The sequence below is a fragment of the Prunus dulcis genome, chromosome 2 (genome assembly GCF_902201215.1).
Source record: "Prunus dulcis chromosome 2, ALMONDv2, whole genome shotgun sequence".
Taxonomy (NCBI): domain Eukaryota; kingdom Viridiplantae; phylum Streptophyta; class Magnoliopsida; order Rosales; family Rosaceae; genus Prunus; species Prunus dulcis.
The window spans coordinates 12,072,141-12,094,108 of record NC_047651.1 but is presented as its reverse complement, the minus strand read 5'-3'; the positions used below and the strand labels follow the sequence as shown (position 1 = coordinate 12,094,108).

General features: G+C 37.8%; 4 protein-coding genes, 2 long non-coding RNA genes, 2 other non-coding genes and 1 pseudogene across 14 annotated transcripts; 5 read left to right on the top strand and 4 right to left on the bottom strand.

Moving 5' to 3' along the window:
- Positions 1-74: 74 nt before the first annotated feature.
- On the bottom strand, positions 75-3,549 carry LOC117618874 (annotated as a pseudogene).
- On the top strand, positions 3,503-9,547 carry LOC117618875. 7 transcript variants are annotated; one of them, XM_034348632.1, is made up of 8 exons: positions 3,503-3,828; positions 4,987-5,100; positions 5,352-5,715; positions 6,061-6,153; positions 6,435-6,668; positions 7,060-7,162; positions 8,289-8,518; positions 9,147-9,547. In XM_034348632.1, the coding sequence occupies exons 3-8, from the start codon at positions 5,396-5,398 to the stop codon at positions 9,376-9,378; spliced, it is 1,212 nt and encodes a 403-aa protein (XP_034204523.1). In that variant the 5' UTR covers positions 3,503-3,828; positions 4,987-5,100; positions 5,352-5,395; the 3' UTR covers positions 9,379-9,547. The 7 variants fall into 7 exon arrangements, with proteins under 7 accessions (XP_034204523.1, XP_034204522.1, XP_034204520.1 ...); XM_034348631.1 differs by having other exon boundaries at positions 5,344-5,715; XM_034348629.1 differs by having other exon boundaries at positions 5,252-5,715.
- A 103-nt stretch (positions 9,548-9,650) lies between these two features.
- LOC117618876 lies at positions 9,651-10,122 on the bottom strand. Its single transcript, XR_004584511.1, has 2 exons — positions 10,020-10,122; positions 9,651-9,912 (listed from the first exon to the last, which is right to left on the bottom strand). It is a non-coding gene; the product is annotated as an uncharacterized LOC117618876 (long non-coding RNA).
- Positions 10,123-10,354: 232 nt separating this feature from the next.
- Positions 10,355-10,457, top strand: LOC117620423. The gene has a single exon (XR_004584761.1). It is a non-coding gene; the product is annotated as a U6 spliceosomal RNA (small nuclear RNA).
- A 1,891-nt stretch (positions 10,458-12,348) lies between these two features.
- Positions 12,349-13,065, top strand: LOC117618136 (TNF receptor-associated factor family protein DDB_G0272829-like). The gene has a single exon (XM_034347752.1). It carries the CDS (start codon positions 12,349-12,351, stop codon positions 13,063-13,065), a length of 717 nt encoding a protein of 238 aa, XP_034203643.1.
- Positions 13,066-17,362: 4,297 nt separating this feature from the next.
- LOC117620331 (probable glutathione S-transferase) lies at positions 17,363-18,554 on the bottom strand. The gene is made up of 2 exons (XM_034350495.1): positions 18,206-18,554; positions 17,363-17,932 (listed from the first exon to the last, which is right to left on the bottom strand). The coding sequence occupies exons 1-2, from the start codon at positions 18,512-18,514 to the stop codon at positions 17,570-17,572; spliced, it is 672 nt and encodes a 223-aa protein (XP_034206386.1). The 5' UTR covers positions 18,515-18,554; the 3' UTR covers positions 17,363-17,569.
- Positions 18,555-19,322: 768 nt separating this feature from the next.
- Positions 19,323-21,479, top strand: LOC117618852. Its single transcript, XR_004584508.1, has 3 exons — positions 19,323-19,789; positions 20,117-20,201; positions 21,371-21,479. It is a non-coding gene; the product is annotated as an uncharacterized LOC117618852 (long non-coding RNA).
- Positions 19,515-19,617, top strand: LOC117620422. The gene has a single exon (XR_004584760.1). It is a non-coding gene; the product is annotated as a U6 spliceosomal RNA (small nuclear RNA).
- On the bottom strand, positions 20,625-21,709 carry LOC117618851 (probable glutathione S-transferase). Its single transcript, XM_034348596.1, has 2 exons — positions 21,376-21,709; positions 20,625-21,112 (listed from the first exon to the last, which is right to left on the bottom strand). Exons 1-2 carry the CDS (start codon positions 21,682-21,684, stop codon positions 20,747-20,749), a joined length of 675 nt encoding a protein of 224 aa, XP_034204487.1. The 5' UTR covers positions 21,685-21,709; the 3' UTR covers positions 20,625-20,746.
- Positions 21,710-21,968: the final 259 nt, after the last annotated feature.

Genomic DNA, 21,968 nt, shown 5'->3' with positions numbered 1-21,968 from the left:
GAGTTAGAAAGCTTTATCTGAAAGAAATTCTATCATTGTAAAACCACAAGAGCAAATACAATGCCACCATAATATTGAGTGATACTTACATACTCCGCCTATTTTAGAACAAATCCAAATATTTAGGTAATATCCGAATTTTGTAACATTATATCCAAATCACGAACCAAAACCATCCCATTTTACTTTTGCTTTTCATGACATCTAATAATGCAGCATACACAACTAACATGATACATCGCTAGAGATTCTATATCAATGTTGATATAGTTTTAGGTAGAGGTGGCGGTTATCATCATCTTCATGTTGTGTTCCTATCCAATACTAGTCAACCCTAACAAAATCCAGTTATCATCATCTTCATGTTCGCCGGCGAATATTTCACATTTGTGCGAAGCATACCCGCAAGTTCCCCACAAACCTGCTTCGCAGACTCAGATTCGCAACTGAAAACTCCGTCGAACCTTACAATCTTTAGGAGGCAGAAGACTCTAGTAAATAGCTACATAGGTATCCTGAGGAATCAAACCCACAGGCCTGATCAGCCCAAATAAAGTCTTGTTGGTCAACACAACGCCGGTAATTTCGTGTGTGTTCGAGTCTCGTCGTAGCGTCATGTCAAAAGCTACCACCCCTAGTTGACAGTGACAATACATAGACAATACTATGTCAACACATCAATATGTCGTAGCGTCGTAGCGTCATGTCAACACATAGACAATACTAATCACTGAGATACACTTACTAAATTTTTTTTTAAAAAAGAAACATATAATCACTGTGATACATATATACATTAAGAAGGAAAAACTGTTTACCAAAATCTCTAAATTTGAGAGAAACAGCTCACTGGAGAAGATCCACGTAGTCTTAAATTGATACAAATAGTAAACCATCATCTTTGGATTCTTAAACTGACAGGATGCTTCGTCTCAAATGTGCACGAGCTAGCTAAAGGTGCAGAAGGTAAACAGCTAACCCGTGAGTTTCGAAACGATAAATTACAAAAGCCGAATTAGCCATCAAGACTATGATTCTTACAATTCAACAAAATCACGTTTCTTCAACTTTACAGAAAATTCATGTTTCTTAACTTTAGAGAACGTTTTTCAGCATAGGTTCTGCTCTGTAATATGCCCACTTTGGGGGAAGAAATAAGATTTATAGACAAAATGCAAGCACAGAGAGATGTACAATTGATAAAATCTAAACTATGAACACCAACGTGGAGGAAAAAAAAAAAAAAACCTAAACTCTGGGGATTAAAATAATATGGCCATATAAGAAAGTCTAACTCACTAACTCCTTACCCATTGCCATCCATAATAAACTCCTTCTGCTCAACTTGAAATCCAAGAGAAGCCAATGTCAAGTGTGAAACAAGGGAAGAAAGTTAAGTTAGCTAAGTCTAACTCACTAACTCCTTGCCGTGAGTTTAGAAAAGGCATGTGACAAAAGAATAGAGCAGAGTTTTAACTAGTATACTCATTTATTTCCTATAACAATGAAAAGGAAGCAGGGAATTGGATTTACAGATGGGCTGGTGCATTAATAGATGCTGCAGAAACACAAATCACAAGTATACGTTATTAAAGGAAGAATGTAAGAACCATGGTTAAGCTTAGTTGGCTTTCGACAATCGACATGCGTAAGCCATAAGGAAATGAATTCAATGCTTGAAGTTGAACACTTACCTGCCTCTGAACCATGATACTCTGGAGGTACGATGAAAATCGGAAAGCAGCAATTTGAATGTAACCAAATGTTTAATATTAAAATGACACAATGACTACAAGGGCTTGTGTATAACAGAGTATATGCAAGAACAATTGTCATGCAATCCAACTGTTGTATACCTGCAAGAATTTTCATTCTTTTTCTGAGACTGTGAAGCTCCAAGCTCCAAGCTCCAAGCTTTTGATGAGTGATTCAGCAAATACCACGACCCCATCAAAATTTCCAAGGCTTCAAAAACCATACTTGACCCATCAAACTAGTCTGTAAACTTCTGAGCTGGTTTTTGGCCTAATAAAATCCATAAAAACATCCAATGCAGCCACGGAGCTCGCCAGAAACCCGTCCTCCAACCTCTTCCCTATCTCCATGGCCTGTGTCTTCACCCCTTCATCACCCATCAACCTCTCTATCCCTTCCACTATGTCTTCTTTCTTAACCATTTCTGTAAAATCTTCACAAACTCCATAGCCAACCTCGAGATGCTTTGCCACCAACTTGGCATTTTAAAACTGGTCACCTCTAATGGGCCACCCCAAAATGGGCACCCCACGGCCAATGGCTTCCACAGTTGAATTCCACCCACAGTGTGATAAGAACCCACCTGTTGATTTATGGCTCAGTAACACTTGTGGTGCCCATCCACATATTATCAAACCCCTCTCACCCGCTTTGCTGTTCAACCCTTCTGGGTAGTACCCGTCACCCGACCTGGATTGGATCACCCAGATGAACGGCCGGGTCGACTCCTCCAATGCACTGGCCAGATGGGGATACTCTTCTACTGTGGGGCCCAGTTCGCTGCCGAATGCCACGTATAACACGGACCCGCGGGGCTTTGAGTCCAGCCAACGTGCAACGTCGTCTTCAGTGTAGTTTGATTGCAGGCAGTGGTGTGGTTTCATCGGGCGGTCAGGGAGGAGCAGTGAATCGGACGGCTTCCAGTACGTTTTCGGCAAGAGTGGGCCCACGCCCATACTGGCATCCCCATCTGGGTTTTCATGTACTCGATGAACGGACGTTCCAGGAAGTCACACGTGTTGAACATCAGAGCGACGGAGCCTTCTATCTCTGGGACCCACGGAGGCCGGTCTCCCGGTTTAGGTGGACCACCCCCTCCTCCTCCGCCGCCTGGGGGCTGGTTCGCACCTGGCCTTCTTTTAATGTCGGAAATCTTGAGAGCCATGTCATCGGGTAGGCCGGGAATTAGGCGGAGCTCGTCGGGTCGGATGTCTCCTGCTCGGACTTTCCACGTGCCCCACTCCATGGCGGCGGCGTACGCGCCGAATGTGAAGAATCCGATCACTGGGACGTGGAATTTCCAGAAGACCTCCTTGGTCCAGCCCATTTGAAAGTCTACGATGGCGCAGAGAGGGAGGGGCATATCGGGAATGTTGGAAAGGTCAGCGAGGTGGTCGCGGAGCTCTTGTGCTGCTTTGTGGCGGAGCGGGTCGGGGCCGGGTCTGGGTGGGCTCGGGGAAGCTGCAAGATGGAGGATTTGGGCGAGCGGGTTTTGACGGGTGAAAGAGGAGGAGGGGATGGCGGGAGAGGAAGGAACGACGAGGTTAGTTTGGTAATTTCGGGAGTTCAGGTGGTTGCAGAGCTGCGTGCAAGGCTGAAGATGGCCCTGCCCTGCTGCTGAAACCACAAAGATCTCACGGACATCGTCCGCCATGCTTTATTTTCAAATTTCTTGGGGTTAATTGACTGTTGAGGATGATGGGTTGGGTTTGTAAATTACAGGAGGAGGAGACAGCGAACAGTGGAAGTCTTCAAGCTGAAAAATGTTTGACTTTTGAGTTGACTTGCAGATAATACTAGGCTACAGAAGCGGCAAATATCAGCCATGAAGGCTTGAGCCTTTTCATAACTGAATGAACGAAAGCTCGTGCCTTTTTAACTTTTGGGCCTGTTGCTATGGACACCCATGCACAAATTTAAGAATTTTGGTTAGACAGCCACGCCTAGCAGGCCTGTGAGCCCAACCCATGACGAGCAGCCTTTCCTTCCCCCTTCTTCTTTTTGATCTTTCCTTTCTGTCACTCTCACCCTCACTCCCACAGTGCCACACTTCCGAGTTCGGCAATTCCAAAGGTATTTCTTGTTTTCTTGTTCTAAATTTCAACAGAATTCCTGAACAGAGGGTTGAGAAACAAAAAAAACATGTTTAGATCAAATTTTCTGGTGGAAATAAGTTTAGATCCATATTCCCGTTTGAATCTGTTTTTTATTTTTTAAAATTGTTTGGACATATTTGTATTTTCATTTCTGTTTAAGATGACAATGTAGCTCAGGATATTGTTAGATTTTGGATTGAAATATCAGATGTAAACTTATTCACATTACACAAATTACAGAAACGTCAATTTACTGTAAGACGGGCAGGGAAGTGTGGCTTTCCTTGCACAAATTGAGAGACATTTGGTTTTTATGTCCTTGAATACAAAATTTCTAAATGGTCCGGGGGAATAAGGGAAGGTTCTATTTCATCTAGCATGGTAGGATCGAGCGCGGAAACATGAATTTTCATAGAGATGGGCTATAATTTTCTGTTTTTCATCTATTATGTGTGGGTGGCTTGGAAATGAATAAAAAAATTTGGATTTATATACACACGATTTCCATATGCTAATTGTAATGGGTTGCCCGGGACTCGAACCGAGGGACTTGTGTCTTAGGGAACTCAAGGAGAGGATAGGCTAAGTTTTGTTGCAGGAGGATGGGGTTGTTTTCGCTAGGATGGATGAGCTTCCTAAAAATTAGCACTCAATTTTTTATTTTTCTTAATCCTGCGCTGGCCCAGCCTAACCGAGCCCTGCTTCCGCCCTTGGCTAGGATGATACTTAGTAATGGAAATCTTTAGTCAAAACATGGTACAGGTTGATCAAGGCTTTATAATGTTGTAAAATTTGCACACCATGAAATCTGACTTGAAATCGACAACATGGTTGAACCTCTACCTTCCAAGATCATAACAAAGAGTTTAGTATGAAACAAAATAAGAACCGAATTTTTTTATTCATTTAATCAATGAAGAACATATTACAGAATGACATGTATTTGTTGATCAACACCCTACGAAATGAACTAACTTTTTAAGCTAACCAACTAATCCCCATTCTAAACTAACTAATTAATCCCCGTCTGATTACTAGGTGCTTAATACAACATGAATAGATAAATTCTTAATTTTATTAAGCAAATTGGTCTTTGTATTTTGCAAACTTAAAAAAGATTTCTACTTTTTTGAAGGTTTATTGTTGGTTTCTTCCTTGCTGCTGCTCCCTGGTATGTTGAGGTGATTTTCTACTTTGTGCCAGGATAGACTATCAAGAGAAACCAGGATACATTGCTTGCACAGATTCTGTGAGCAACCCCTTCTCCATTTCATTTAGAGTTCTGGAAGTATGTGCTCTATTTATGGTTCCACTTATGCTTTATCTACCTGCAAATACCTGTATATTAATCAGTGCATTATTTTCCCCTCTCATCTTGCTACATTTGCAATTGTCCTTAGTGTGGAAAACGGAGCTGTGTGTCCTTAGTTTGCATTTCACAGATTATATTTCCCCTCTATTCTTGAAAAAGAACAAATTATATTTTGTTTAGAGGTTTAGTCCAGGCAAACAAACAATCCTGGCTCCGCACCTGTCCAACTCTAATGGCATTTCACAGAACCCTAAAGTCCAAGTCAGGACCCAGTTCCTCAATCATCTTCCCTGCCTTCTGCATAGCTGCAATTGTTCTCCTCTTCTTCTTTGCCTCTCTCATTTCCACAAACCCTGTATCCTCCCCAGAAGGCCTAGAAAGTGTGACCAAGTCCGAGAACAATGACCAGAATGACCAGAATGGCCACGAGAAGTTCCTCTACTGGGGTAACAGAATTGATTGCCCTGGAAGGCACTGTGAATCCTGTGAAGGTCTGGGCCACCAGGAGTCCAGCCTCCGGTGTGCTCTTGAAGAGGCCATGTTCCTTAAGAGGTATTTCATGTCATGTTTTGGATTATTAGATTTCTTTTTCTTTTGTCCTTTTGTTTTTATTTCTGTTTTTGGAGTTTATGCTATGTGTGGTTGCTGAGAGAAATATGGGAAAACCGAGAGGTGTGGAAATTTTGCTCTATTAAGATAAGGATTAGTTTAATGGGTTAGGAATAGGACTTGGCATGAACCAATTGTCACATGTCTAGGTTTGTTCATAAATTTGGAATAAGTTCATCATAGTTAGTACAGAGCTACTCACCCAATTTCCGTGAACTTCACCACCTGGTTCATATCTGTTGAGTACCTTTGCAATCTTGTGTAGTATTTTACTGCTGTTGTTTGCAGAACCTTGGTAATGCCTTCCAGAATGTGTATCAACCCAATACACAATAAGAAAGGGATCCTTCGTCGCTCAAATACTGCAAATTCAGAAGAAACGTAAGCTTTTTTTATTTTTTTTTATTTTTAAAACTTCTTTATTGGGTTTCAAGAGATTTTTTTTTTTTTTTTTTTTTTGGCCTATGGAAGAATTCCACTGCTACTTTTTTGCGAAAATGGCGTTAATTTCCTGTTTCAAGTTTGTAATCTCCTCAGAAATATAATATTGTGACGTGATTGGTTTAGATGTGTACTTTCCCTCCATAGTGTTTGTAAATACATTTTTATTAATCACAGTGCCCATAGCATACAATGTGAACTGGCTTCCTTTTACTTGTTAGGTGGGCAGCAAAGTCTTGTTCCATGGACTCTTTGTATGATATGGACCTCATATCGGATACTGTACCAGTAATTTTAGACAATTCAAAACTGTGGTATCAGGTGCTAACAACAAGTATGAAGTTGGGAGCTAGAGGAGTTGCTCATGTGGAACGAGTTAGTCGTGTTGATCTCAAAGAGAACAGTCGTTTCTCAAATCTTTTGCTGATAAACAGAACTGCAAGCCCTCTGTCATGGTATCTCCTTTTTTTTTTTTCTTTTTTTTTTCATTTATTGCTGAAAGCTTTAAGATTTTCTTGAGGGAACAAAAACCTCTGCTTGTTTGTTTGAATGATGCGGCTATGGCTTGACTTGAGATAAAAGTTGTGGTTGCATTTTGTTACTAAGAAAAGTTAAATGTGGTTTTTAGTTAATGCAAGACAGACCTTCAAATACAGTTTGCAGACTATTTCAATGCTTTTAGATATTTTCTGAAACTATAAATGAACCTGTTGCAATGGCTCTGATAAGGATGTTTGTTGTACTTTGTTCAGAAAACTAAAATTTGTTTCATTTGGCTATGTTACGTGAGTATTACTTAAACTTCAATCTTGGTTGTTTGAGGAATTCATAATGATAGCCATTTAGGTTTATGGAGTGCAAGGATCGAAACAACCGTAGTCCTATACTTTTGCCATACTCCTTTCTCCCCTCAATGGCAGCAAAGAACTTAAGGAACGTAGCTGATAAGGTATTTGTTATAAGAATCCCATGAAATTTTGTTTCCATATTTGATACAATTACATTAAGCTTCCAAACAAATGCTCTTTCTTCTGTTTTCTTATTCTGCAACATGATTCTGAGTTATATTCATTGTAACTAAAGCTTCCAGTAATTGGGTACTGAATTTTTTCAGCCTGTCAATCAGCGTTGTAACTAAAGTTGGAATTGTTGCTGGGAAACACATCAATATCTATCACTCTCTAGTCACTTAAGTTTGTAGGTTCTGTTTAGAGTATGATTGTGAACTAGTATTCACAATTTATAGTGGCTACTTGTAAGATGTTTGATTGCTGCTTGAATTGTTGATTTATCTGACTACTTGTACCCACCAACTTGCATTGTGGAATTTTGCCTCAACTTTAGTTGCTCTATTCATTTAGGTTAATCTTCACCAGATATCGAGTATCTTATTTTGTAAGATTTTGGGAACTTGAAATGGATTATAATTTATTACATTTTAAAGCAAAATGAATTTCGATGAATAATAATATCTCAGCACTCCTCTTTCTGTGCATGTTAGAAGGAAGGAAAAAACAAAGAATTTGTTTCAAGTATGGTTGTCGAATGATTCATAATATTAAAGATCACAGTAACTTATCAAGGATCACGGTAATACAATTAAGAGTTGGAAATTATTTCAAGTTTAGTAACACTGTATATCATATGTGAATGATGGTAAATGTGAATGGTATGAGTGACACATGCGTTTTGAGCAGTTTACCCCATAAGATAACGGCTAAATAGCTGAACAGGAGATGTGATTTACCATGTAACCCCCCCATTACAATCGCATAAAAAATAATTTACAGTATGTGTTGGTGGAGGTGGTGGTTGTGGTCAACATCATGGAATAAAATTATAAATAGCTAGGAGGCACAATATTCCTGATATGCATTTTAATTCTTTATGATTCTATTTTGCTTAAGTTTGTAGTATGTAGTATATAATAACTTCGTTATAGCATTTTGATTTTTAAGAAAAAAATTTATGTTTATATGCAACTGTTTCTGCAAAATTACCATAGATCCTTCTGTTTCTGCATTTTGCCCTCCATGTCAGTGCCACTACAGACTTTGATCAAACTATTTCCACAGATTAAGGCACTCCTTGGTGATTATGATGCAATTCATGTTCGTCGTGGCGATAAAATTAAGACCAGGAAGGACAGGTTTGGTGTTGACAGGACCCTGCATCCTCATCTGGACAGGGATACACGGCCAGAGTTTATTCTCCACAGAATTGAAAAATGGGTCCCACCTGGACGAACTCTTTTTATTGCTTCAAATGAAAGGACGCCAGAATTTTTTTCACCTCTCACAGTCAGGTACATCCTTCTCATGTTCTCTGGACCATCTACTTTAAAGATGAAAATCTGTGTGTTTACGTGCTACAACCAACAATTTTCTGTGCATGTTTTGTTAAAGGTTGCTTTCTCATTCTTTTGTGTTCACTTTAACCTAATAATCCCTGATGACTGCTTGGTTGGGTTTGAAATTTAAGCTCAGGATTACCATTGGTAGAAGTCTAGGATAACGTTGACAGAAAATGTCCATGACTCAAATTACTTATTATTTTTAAAGTATTTGATGCTGGAGTTCTGAATATTGATGAGAGAATCTTTCACGTGTCACTATGATTGATTGTTGAACTACTGTAATATGCTCCTCCTGTTACTGTTTCTTAACTGGGATCTTCCAACACTGGTTCAAGTTTTACAATGGAAACTGAATTTTCATGCGTTTACATTTCTTTCTTATGAAGGGGCAGAGGTATTATTTGTATGTTAATATATTTTCATGTCAATTGGGGTAAACTGCTTTGTGAATTGACAGTCATTATACCTGTGCCAATCAAAAGGGTCCTTTCTGGCTCTAAAGAACTGTTCTCGGGAGTAAGGTTATCATACAACGTCGCATCTGACCATGATTCTTATTTCTGACCCCTATGTGTAGATACAAATTGGCATACTCATCAAACTTTAGCCACATTTTGGATCCCGTGATTGGAAATAACTACCAATTGTTCATGGTTGAAAGGCTTATCATGATGGGTGCTAAAAAATTCATTAGAACATTCAAAGAAGACGATACATATTTCAGTCTTACCGATGACCCGAAGAAGAACTCCAAGTTATGGAAAATGCCAGTCTCTACCATGGATGAAGATGGCAAGCAAACACTTTGAGTGTTGTTCATTGTTGCATATAAGGGGGTTTTGTGTGTGTTCTCAAAATATTTATTTTCAGTGAGAAAGTCAACATGGTTAAGTTTCTTAGTTACCTTTTCCCATTGGATCGGATTTCTGGAGTGTCGATTAGAGAAGTGATGTATATATGTTCCTGATGATTAGTGCAGTTATGTAGCAAGTATATAATTTTTTAGGAGGTAGCAACAAGTCTTTTTTTTTTTCTTTAAATTTATCAAACTAGCAACAAGTGTTTTACTCCAAAGCAACCATGACAAGAAGCAAACAATCCTTTATTATTATCATTATTTCAGTTTGGTTCAAATATCAGTTGTGTTGTGGCTCCATCGTCAACATCGGCGGCAAAGGCTGCTGTGGTTGTAGAAATTCTTATATACGGTAACGGTAGTCTGGACCACGTGGCCATACGACTTGATCCCACCCTTGTGAGTGTGCTGCCGGACTGCCGCATAGAAGAATGACTTGTGGTTGGCGGTGGTTTTGTTTTGCAGTTGTTGTTTAGGGCAAGGCAAACTAAATAATAAACCCGTTGACTGTTAGAATTATCCTGTGACAAATCTGGTTTTAAACTATTGGAGCTTAGTTTCTCGTGAAAGAGAAGTTAAGCCGAAGATTAATACCTGGAATGGAGAAATGACGGGGGCGGTTTGATATAGGCACTACACAAGGCACTGGGGATTTTTGTACCTGGAAAAAACTCTCCAAACCTCCGGTCAATGTTTATCAAGAAGTCCAAGGATGTTGACAATGAAAAATTGGGGCTATAATTGTTTTCACAATGGTAAGGCCCAATAATTAAAGAACATGGAGTGTGTGTTGGAGATTGGGCTTGGGGCCCGATAGCTAAAGGTAGAAGCGGCTTGACTATTAAATAGAAGGTAGCTGCATAAGTCCCACATCGGTAATCTCCGCTATTTGCGAAACCTTAATATTCTTAAGTTGCGCAATGAGGCCCGTCCCTTCGAGGACATCTGATAAACTTGGAACGATACAGAGAAGATTAGCATGGCCCCTGCGCAAGGATGACACGCATAAATCGAGGAATGGTCCAAATTTTTTTGGCTTTTTTTGCGCGTGATTTTCCAACAATCCCATTTTCCAGTTGCAGGTTCGAGTAAAAGTTTGAATTGAATCTACTTTTCTAGCTTTAAAAAAGGCATCAATGGCCAGTACAGTATTTTTTTTCAATAATGAACTGCATGTCAAAAGCTCGCCTACCAGTTGTTTGATGAAATGACTCTGCTACTATGGCCCTTATAACATTGATCAAGTTGCACTTCTTCAACGATGTTTACATAATCCCCCTTTACACTCCTGTGGAATTGCTGGTGTTGCTTGCTTGGTCAATGCTCACAAGGCAAGATAGCATATGGGTTTATATGCAATTCATTTCAATATCAGTTTCAAAGTGTTGAGAGAATTTCCGTTCAACTTTGTTTCTTTTAGTTCAATAAAACCAACACTCTCTAGTTTTTATCTTCAAATTACTTTTCTGTATTAAAACGATGCTTTTTTTCCAAGTATTTGATTGTTTAGAGACTGAATGTTCAGTCTTTGGGGTTGATGAAATGCGTATGAAAAGTTGGCCTACAAACTCCAATGACTAAAGTATTTCTTTCTTTCTTGCGTGAATTATGGACTACAACTTGTATGTCTTGCAGAACTCAACTATACTGGGGCCACAATTCAGACATGAAGCTTTTCGTACATTGCGTAGAAGAAGATTATAGATCAGTTGCTGATTTTGTAACTGGCTTTGACATTAAAATCATTACCTTGTGGAGCTTTTACACATTTTCTGTAAGATTTTTTGTCATCTACAATCCATGTTTTACATAATATCCTATACTTCGAAACCGTGTTATGATTACGAAAACGAATGCATCCAGTATTGCCACATTACATGGATGGATCCCATGCAAGTCTCAAAGATGGAGTGGAGAAATTTTGTTTGTGCCCTTCCCAACCAGATAGCAGAATCACTCTTGTGGTTGGTATTGGTTTTGTTTTGCAGTTGTTTTAGGGTAAGTAGATATTAAACTCGTTGACTGTTAGAATTATCCTGTTGCAAATCGGGCTTTTAACTATTGGGCCCGATAACTAAAGGCAGAAGCGGCTTAACTATTAAAAAGGCGGCAGCATAAGTACCATATCGGAAGACTCCGCTATTCGGAAAACCTTTATATATAACTGATTCATGGATGTTATTATAGACTTTAATTAGGACTGTTTGGTGTCTTTCACTCGGTAACTGTTGAAATTGGTATGTTTATTTTTTATTTTTAAAAATATATATATATTCAATAATTTAATAATTGCCTTAAATTGTCTTTATTAATAGGAGTTGTTTTCTATGTGATGAATCCTTTTTTTTTCAACTGATGCACAACGTCTCTTTGTGATAATTTTCTATTAATTGGCTGAATCTTTTTTCAACTGATGCATTGATGTCCTTAAAGCGGATAACGTCTCTTTGTGATAAATCTAGTATATACATCAGAGTCAGCTAGGAGAGAAAAGGCACAGACAACAGCTGCTGCCTTCCTCCTCTTCATATCTTTTTTCTTATTTTCTGAACTAAGGTTTCTGAGCAACATAGAACGGTGTTTGTATTCGGGTCCTTCCTTAGTGCAAGGAAGAACCTAGACAGAGGAGATTCTGGGGCTGTTTTATTCTAGGGACATAGTGGCATTTCCAGAACTGCTTGCACTAATTGGGCAGAGCCGCGAAACGTCTTAAAGAGAGCGACTTTGTACACGACTCATCCCAAGAATCGTTCACAGCTTCACAACAAATTTTTCTGGGTAATATTGTTCTTTTAATTTTCTCTACTTCAATAATTTTAAGACGTATCATCTGCCATGGAAGCTGTAAACAATTCATTCACCCCCTGACCTAAATAAGCATTCCAAATTTGAGGGTCTTCATTTTAAACGATGGAGGCAAAAGATGTTGTTTTACCTTACAACGAAAAAATTAGCTTCTGTATGCACAGCTGTTAAACCATATGCATCTGACAATCCCACTCCTGAACAAACTTGGGCCTTGCAGACATGGACTGAAAATGATTTCTTGTGCAATAACTATATTTTGAATGGTTTATCTGATGATCTTTATGATTATTATTCTTCTTATGATACTGCTAAAGATTTGTGGGATGCACTTCAGAAAAAATATGACACAGAAGAAGCTGGTGCAAAGAAATTTGTTGTCAGTCGCTATTTGAAGTTTCAAATGGTGGATGAAACAGTAGAAGCACAATCTCATGAACTACAGAAAATTGCACATGAAATTATTATTGAAGGCATGAATCTAGATGAACAATTTCAGGTGACTGTTATCATTGACAAGCTGCCTCCCAGCTGGAAAGATTTCAAGAATGCTATGCGTCACAAGACCAAAGAATTTTCCTTGGAGAGCTTGATCACTCGTCTACGTATTGAGGAGGAGGCCAGGAAACATGACATGAAAGAAGAAGTTTTGCTCGTCTCCAACAACAAGAAAAATCACAACTCCAACAGGAATCAAACCCCAACTGCTCTGAAGACAAATGGCAAGAATATGAAAAATCAAAACATGAACCGCAACAACAACAACCAGAATCGAAATGGGCAACACAACCAGAGTCGGAATCCTGAACACCATCAGAATCGGAACCTTCATTAGAATCAAAATAGGAATCAACCCCCCTTACGTGATGATGATTCGAGACAGTTTCTATGTTATAACTGTCACAAGCTGGGGCATCTTGCCCGGAACTGCAGGAATAGGTCTCACCTTGCTCCTCAAGTGAATATAACTGAAGAGCAAGTTATTGCTATGATTGCAGAAATTAACGTGGTTGATGGATCCGAGGGGTGGTGGGTAGACACTGGCGCTTCTCGCCATGTTTGCTATGATCGTGCCTTTTTCAAGACCTATTCTGTGACTGATGACAGGAAAGTGTTGTTGGGTGATTCTCACACAACAATTGTTGCTGGAACTGGAGAAATAGAATTAAAGTTTACTTTGGGAAAGACTGTCATCTTCAAAGACGTTCTACACACTCCAGAAATAAGGAAGAATCTGGTCTCAAGCTATCTTCTCAACAAGGCTGGGTTTACTCAAACAATTGGAGCAGACTTGTATACAATTACAAAAAATGGTATGTTTGTTGGTAAGGGCTATGCTACTGATGGAATGTTCAAATTGAATGCTGATGCTAATAAAAGTTCTTCTTCTAATTATATGTTGTGTTCTTTCAATACTTGGCATGCTAGACTCTGTCACATTAACAAAAGGCTTGTTAAAAATATGAGTAAATTAGGACTTATTCTTGAAATGTCGTTGAATGATTTTGAGAAGTGTGAATTTTGTAGCCAAGCTAAAATTACCAAAACCCCACATAAATCTGTCACTAGAGTATTTGAACCACTTGATCTAATTCATTCTGACATTTGCGAATTTGATGGAGTGTTAACTAGAAATGGGAAACGATACTTTATCACTTTTATTGATGATTGCTCTAATTATTCTTTTGTTTATCTCACGAAAAATAAAAGTGAAGCAATTGATATGTTTAAGATTTTCATAACTGAAATTGAAAATCAATTTAATAGGAAAATTAAGAGATTTCGCAGTGACAGAGGTCAGGAATATGAATATGGTGTTTTTGTTGATTTGTATAAATCTCTTGGTATTATTCATGAAACAACTGCCCCTTATTCTCCTGAAATTAAGGGTAAAGCTGAAAGGAAAAATAGAACACTGGCTGAATTAACTGTTGCTGTTTTACTTAGTTCAGGAGTTGCTTCTTTTTGGTGGGGAGAGATTCTACTCACTGTTTGTTATGTGCTAAATACAATTCTCAACTCTAAAACTAAAATTTCCCCTTATGAAATTTTGAAAAATAGGAAACCTAATGTATTGTATTTTAGAACTTGGGGTTGTTTGGCTTACGTGTGTATCCTTGATCCAAAAAGATCAAAACTGGCTAGTAAAGCATATGAATGTGTTTTTCTTGGGTATGCTGTTAATAATAAGGCCTATAGATTTTATGATTTAAAGAACCATGTTGTAATTGAATCTAATGATGCTGATTTTTTTGGAGATAAATTTTCTTTTAAATTGAGAAATAGTGGGGGTTCAACATCTAGTAATCTTTCTCTATCCAGAAATAATGAACCTAGAGGTATAGAGCTTTCTGAACCTAATGTAGAACCAAGGAAGAGTAAGAGAGCACGAACTGCAAAGGACTTTGGATCTGATTTTCATATATATACCTTAGAGCAAGATCCCACAACTCTCCAAGAAGCTTTGTCTTCTTTGGATGCAAATTTATGGCAGGAAGCTATAAATGATGAAATGGACTCCTTGGAGGCCAATAAAACTTGGCACCTTGTAGATCTACCACCTGGTTGTAAGACAATTGGTTGTAAGTGGATTCTTAAAAAGAAATTAAAACCTGATGGTTCAATTGAAAAATATAAGGCTCGTCTTGTGGCCAAGGGTTATAGGCAAAGGGAAAATGTGGACTTCTTTGATACTTATTCACCTGTCACTAGGATAACTTCTATTCGTGTGCTGTTTGCTTTAGCTGCTATTCATGATCTTGTTGTGCACCAAATGGATGTTAAAACAACATTCTTGAATGGTGATTTAGAGGAAGAAATTTACATGGACCAACCTGAGGGTTTTATTGTTCCTGGAAAAGAAAATAAAGTTTGTAAATTAGACAAATCTCTTTATGGTTTGAAACAGGCACCTAAGCAATGGCATGCAAAATTTGATAATTTAATCATCTCAAATGGGTTTCAAATAAATGAAAGCGACAAATGTATTTATTTTAAGCAGGAGAATAATGTTTGCACTGTTATATGTCTCTAAGTGGATGACTTACTTATTTTTGGCTCAAATATTCATGCTGTGAATAGTGTCAAATCGTTGTTTTGTGCGAACTTTGATATGAAAGATTTAGGTGATGCTAATGTGATACTTGGAATTAAGATAACTAGGTCTGAAAAAGGATTCTCTTTGGATCAATCTCATTACATTGAAAAAATCCTTAGGAAGTATAATTACTTTGACTGTAAACCAGCATGTATGCCTAATGATCCTAGTGTAAAGTTGTTCAAGAACATTGGTGACAATGTTAGACAAACTGAGTATGCGAGCATCATTGGTAAACTTCGATATGCTACTGATTTCACTAGGCCTGATATAGCTTATGTCATAGGAGTACTATGCAGGTTTACAAGTAGACCTAGTTTGGAGCATTGGTATGCTATTGAGAGGGTCATGCAGTACCTTAAAAGGACGATGAACCTTGGACTACACTATGAGAAGTTTCTTGCTGTCCTAGAAGGATATAGCGATGCTGATTGGAATACCCTGTCAGATGATTCAAAGGCTACTAGTGGATATATATTTAATATTGCTGGTGGTGCGATTTCATGGAAGTCTAAGAAACAGACTATTTTGGCTCAGTCCACAATGGAGTCAGAGATGATAGCCCTAGCAATGGCTAGTGAGGAAGCAGGTTGGTTGAGAAACCTACTATCAGATACCCCCTTGTGGGAGAGACCGATACCAGCTGTTCTTATCCACTGTGATAGTACTGTAGCTATTGCAAAAATTCAAAACTGTTATTATAACAGCAAGAGGCGACAAATACATCGCAAGCACAGTACTATTAGAGAGTTTCTTTCTAATGGGGCTGTAAGAGTGGATTATGTACGCTCTGATGAGAATTTAGCTGATCCTTTGACGAAAGGACTAGCACGAGAAAAGGTTTGGAAAACCTCAAAAGAAATGGGACTAAAACCCCTAGAAGGTTAAGTCACTTATGATGGTAACCCAACCTATATATTGGAAATCCCAAGAAATAGGTTCAATGGGTAATAACAAGTCATTTAGTGATATGAGTGAAGTCATGCTAGTGTTCCATATCCATCCTTAAAAGCATGAAATCCTAAAGCGATTTAAGGTTGAGTTGTTTATAACTCTTAATGGGATCTATACTCTATATTGAGTGGGATATCTAGCTACAGGAATATCTCTGATAGTCTCACCTATGTGAATGTGAAAGTGAGGCCGCTTTCTATAAAAATTTTGGGGGAAATTTTCTAGAGCATTCACTATACTGGGATACAAGCACATGGCCGTAAAGTGCTGGCTTTTGAACTTCACCTTAGTAGGGCTATGTGTGTGGTGTTGTCAGAGATAGAGTTCAAAACTATACTCTTGTATATTCTGAAGCTCCATCACTATGTAAAGGTTCAAGTTTGAAAACACCTCTACTTATGCATAGTCTTATGATATGTTGCTTAATGAAGTTATTTCTAAAATAAACAAGTGGGGGATTGTTGAAATTGGTATGTTTATTTTTTATTTTTTAAAATATATATATTCAATAATTCAATAATGCCTTAAATTGTCTTTATTAATAGGAGTTATTTTCTATGGGATGAATCCTTTTTTCCAAATGATGCACAACGTCTCTTTGTGATAATTTTCTATTAATTGGCTGAATCTTTTTTCAACTGATGCATTAATGTCCTTAAAGCCCACAACGTCTCTTTGTGATAAATCTAGTATATATATCAGAGTTAGCTAGGAGAGAAAAGGCACAGACAACAACTGCTGCCTTCCTCCACTTCATATCTTTTTCTTATTTTCTAAACTAAGGTTTCTGAGCAACATAGAAAGGTGTTTGTATTCGGGTCCTTTCTCAGTGCAAGGAAGAACCTAGACAGAGGAGATTCTGGGGTTGTTTTATCCTAGGGGCGTAGTGCCATTTCCAGAACTACTTGCACTAATTAGGCAGAGCCGCAAAACGTCTTAAAGAGAGCAACTTTGTACGCGACTCATCCCAAGAATCGTTCACAGCTTCACAACGAATTTTTCTGGATAATATTGTTCTTTATATTTTCTCTACTTCAACAGTAACACTAATAGACCAGAAGTGCTTCGATAACCCAAAAAAAGAGAGAAGAAAAACACTTTTATATAGTTCAGCCAAACCATACACAATAAGAAGAAGTGCCTGACATGATAAAAAATACTCTTAAACACACTCTCATTTATATTTCTTATTTTACTAAAATCCATGATCCTCTCTGTAATTCTTGATAGTAAGACCAGTATCTAACTCTTCCCCTCGTTTCCATTCATCAAATGGTCACAAGCCATCTCATTTCGGTGCTTTTTTCAAAAGTTGATCCTCACGGGTAGCCTGAAATTTGGCAACGAGTTTGTCTCTAGACGGCCAATTATCTTTGATTATAGGAGCATCTGCAAAAGTCAATTTCCATGCTGATAGCAATGGAAATTCTTCTTCTGTTAACAATTTCATTCCGGCTACCTCTTCAAACACACTCTCATAGTGTGCAAGCAATCCAAGTGCAATATCTGCTAATCCAAGCTTCTCTCCCCCAAAGAATTTCTTTCCCTTTAGCTCTTCTTCCAAGTACTTCAAGTTCTCCTTGGCTTTTACAATAGCTTCCTCTTGCTCTTTCCCTTCATTGGTAAATGACTCCCAAATAGATGGCACAACCTTCATGGCAAATCACAAACCAAACAATCAAACAATGAAAAATATTTTATTGACTAACTTTCTTTTGTATTAGCTTCAAATGGGATGCCACATATATCATCTAAATAATACACTTCCATTATATTTACTTTTATTTTTTGCCCAGAAAAACTTAGTCAAGTGTGTGAAACTTAATATGAAAATTTGCAGAGTAACTAGTACAAAATTATTGTGCCATATTTAAGTTTTACAAACATGGAAATATCTGATTATGAAAGAGTGGTTTTAGGTTACCTTCTCATCACCAAATTTGGCCCAAAAGCGTGCGGCTGCTCTCTCAAGAGGATCTTCCGGCAGCAAGGGGTTTTCCTTCCAAGTTTCATCAATGTATTCAAGAATTACAAGTGACTCGGCAATTGGTTTTCCATTGTGCACAAGCACTGGAACCTTCTTATGAATAGGGTTATACTGAAGAAGCAAAGGGCTTTTGTTTGAAAGATCTTCATAGATTGTTTCATATGGGACACCTTTGAGTTTCAGTGCCCAAACTATTCTCAAAGCAAAAGGGCTTGACCATGTCCTAAAGAGCTTCACTTCTGCCATTTTTGCTGTTAATTTGAGCTATGATATCCTAGCCTTTTATGCTTAACTTTCACTACGGAATTTTGCAAAGGCCTCCTAGGCTTTCTTGTATTTATTGATGAAACCTTCTATTTTAGTAAATATGACTTGGTCCCTAGATGTTATGACAATGATTATTGCATGTTAACTTCTTTCTTTTTCTGGAAAGAAAAAAGACATGGTCTGCCAGAAATATTTTGCTCATCACAATACAAGTTACCAAGTCTATGCTCTTCTTTACTGGGGTAGATTCGTTGGCCATCACAATCAAGTAGTTGTGTTACTTGGTAATATTATGATTTTCAATTTTCTTTCAAAAGAATCAAAACACTATTTAGTTTTATTTTATATAAATTTTATAGCACTTGAGAGAAGAAAAAGTTTTAAGAAACCATAACCGTTGTGAAATTAGGAAAAATATGGGGAAAAAGTGTGTCCAGAGAAAAAGAAAGGGTTCTTGTATGAAATGAAATAATGGTTAGGTTCTTGTGTAAGCTCTGATGTCATGGAACCGAAAGAGGCTTCTGTTTGTTCTCTTCCCAGTCTGGACGCCTGTTTTTGGTCCAAGTGGAGACTATGCACAGATGCGCTTTGGAAAAATCAAACATCAAGTGAGACCCGACTTCTGCCTCAAAAAACAAATAAAATAATATAAATGAGGATAATAAAGAATTAAATAAATTGGCATGGGTGGTGGGGGGAACTTTGGGCTCTGTTCCAAGTCAAGATCCCACGCAACAATTTGATAATGTTTTTCAGTTTTCAAAATTTTTTTTTTTATGGAAAACAATAGTTGACGAGGCAACAATTATTTTATATTTTTTAATTGTTTATATTAAATTTTGGTTTGGAAAGGAAGGAAACCTGAGTGTTGACAGGGAAGCGGCTTGACTATTAAAAAGGAGAATGCATGATAAGTCCCACATTGGAAAACACTTCAATGTATGAAAGCTTTATATATGGTCGTTTAACAGCAAAGCTCGTCCCTTCGGGGACATCCGATAAAATTGGAACGATACAGAGAAGATTAGCATGGCCCCTGCGCAAGGATGACATGCATAAATCGAGAAATGGTCCAAATTTTTTTTGCACCTTTTGCGATATTTTTTTTCATTTTCCTGCCTTCTCCATGGTGTTGAATGCAGTTGCAGAGGCTTTATAAGCTACCGGAGAGCAATGAGCATTTGCATTTATAGGCTTCGACGGTTCAGGGTTTAGGGTTTACAGTTCGTGGGCTTAATCGTTGATCTTCCTGGTGTGAGTAAAAGTTAGAATTCAGAGTACTTTTTTTGAATCAAATGCATGTCAAAATCTTGCCTGCTAGGTGTCTGATAAAATGCCTCTGTTACTATGACCCTTATAAAATTGTTGCGTATGTACTTGTAATGGCTCTTTAGATGATCCCTTACACTTTGGTATCTCCACTTTTACTATATAACCGAGTTAATGTTCACAATATAAGATGTAAAAACCCAAAATATGTTTCTTTCAGTCAAGTTCCGTGGGCATTCGTTTAGAAGTTTCAATCTTGGTTGTTTGAGAAATTCATAAATTGTGACAGTAGGCGTTTACATTTTGATATAGGATTGTAGACTGCAAGGATAGAACAAACAGCAGAGAATTTTACAGTACTGTGGCTGCAAAGAAGTTATGGAATGAAGCAGCCAAGGTATGTGTTATTTCAATCCCATGGAGTTTTTGCTTCCATATTTGCAGTTACATGGTTGGGAATGCACATGATTATTTCTCCACACTCTAGCCATTTGAGTTAGTAGATTCTGTTTGTGCCTGTTATTTTCTTTACAAAGTCACCCTAGGTTGTCCTGTTCTCCTTCCAGTACTTGTTTGGTAAATGCTTAATAGAAGTTATTATAGACTTTAATTAGGAATTTTTGGTACCTTTTCACTCATTAACACTTATGCTAATAGCGTAAGTAGTAGAAACACATAAAACATTTACTTGATCATCTGCGATAATAGACCAGAAGTGCTTCAATAGCCTGAAAGGAGAGAGAAGAAAAACACTATTAAAGAGTTCAACCAAACCATACACAATAAGAAGTGCCTTTGGCATGATAAAATCCATGATCCTCTCTGATCTCATTTAGATTTCTTATGTTACTAAAATCCATGATCCTCTCTGTAATTCTTCATAGTAAGACCAGTATCTAACTCTTCCCCTCATTTCCATTCATGAAATGGTCGCAAGCCATCTCATTTTGATGCTTTTTTCAAAAGATGATCCTCCCGAATAGCCTGAAATTTGGCGACAAGTTTGTCTCTAGATGGCCAGTTATCTTTGATTATAGGAGCATCTGCAAAAGTCAGTTTCCATGCTGATAGCAACGGAAACTCTTCTTCTGTTAACAATTTCATTCCGGTTACGTCTTCAAACACACTACTCTCATATTGAGCAAGCCATCCAAGTGCAATATCTACAAATCCAAGCTTCTCTCCCCCAAAGAATTTCTTTCCCTTTAGCTCTTCTTCCAAGTACTTCAAGTTCTCCTTGGCTTTTACAATAGCTTCCTCTTGCTCTTTCCCATCATTGGTAAATGACTCCCAAATAGATGGCAAAACCTTCATGGCAAATCACAAACCAAACAATCAAACAATGAAAAATATTTTCTTGACTAACGTTCTTTTGAATTAGCTTCAAATGGGATGCCACATATATCATCTACATAATACACTTCCGTTATATTTACTTTTATTTTTTGCCTAGAAAAACTTAGTCAAGTGTGAAACTTAATATGAAAATTTGCAGAGTAACTAGTACAAAATTATTGTGCCATATTTAAGTTTTACAAATATCTGATTATGAAAGAGTGATTTTAGGTTACCTTGTCATCACCAAATTTTGCCCAAAAGCGTGCAGTGGCTCTCTCAAGAGGATCTTCAGGCAGCAAGGGATTTTCCTTCCAAGTTTCATCAATGTATTCAAGAATTACAAGTGACTCAGCAATTGGTTTTCCATTGTGCACAAGCACTGGAACCTTCTTATGAATAGGGTTATACTGAAGAAGCAAAGGGCTTTTGTTTGAAAGATCTTCATAGATTGTTTCATATGGGACATCTTTGAGTTTCAGTGCCCAAACTATTCTCAAAGCAAAAGGACTTGACCATGTCCTAAAGAGCTTCACTTCTGCCATTTTTGCTGTTAATTTGAGCTATGATCTGCTAGCCTTTTATGCTTAACTTTCACCTAGGAATTTTGCCAACGTGCCCTCAGCTTTCTTGTATTTCTTTATGAAACCTTCTATATTGGTAAGTATGACCCTAGAAATTATGACATGTTAATTTCTTGCTTGCTCTTGAAAGAAAAAAGACATGGGCGCCCAGAAATATTTTGCTCGCAAGTTTTTTTTTTATAACACAAACGATAGTCTAAACTACAAGCGGGAGAGAAGTTTTCACACGCACACTATAAAGGTGT

Coding starts and splice junctions, on each gene's coding strand:
- LOC117620331 (XM_034350495.1), bottom strand. CDS start 18,514: ATGGCAGAAGTGAAGCTCTTTAGGACATGGTCAAGCCCTTTTGCTTTG. Junction 17,933..18,205: donor CCAAATTTGGTGATGAGAAG/GTAACCTAAAAC, acceptor TTTGCCATGAAG/GTTGTGCCATCTATTTGGGA.
- LOC117618851 (XM_034348596.1), bottom strand. CDS start 21,684: ATGGCAGAAGTGAAGCTCTTTAGGACATGGTCAAGTCCTTTTGCTTTG. Junction 21,113..21,375: donor CAAAATTTGGTGATGACAAG/GTAACCTAAAAT, acceptor TTTGCCATGAAG/GTTTTGCCATCTATTTGGGA.
- LOC117618136 (XM_034347752.1), top strand. CDS start 12,349: ATGTTGTTTTACCTTACAACGAAAAAATTAGCTTCTGTATGCACAGCT.
- LOC117618875 (XM_034348632.1), top strand. CDS start 5,396: ATGGCATTTCACAGAACCCTAAAGTCCAAGTCAGGACCCAGTTCCTCA. Junction 5,716..6,060: donor GAGGCCATGTTCCTTAAGAG/GTATTTCATGTC, acceptor TGTTGTTTGCAG/AACCTTGGTAATGCCTTCCA. Junction 6,669..7,059: donor ACTGCAAGCCCTCTGTCATG/GTATCTCCTTTT, acceptor ATAGCCATTTAG/GTTTATGGAGTGCAAGGATC.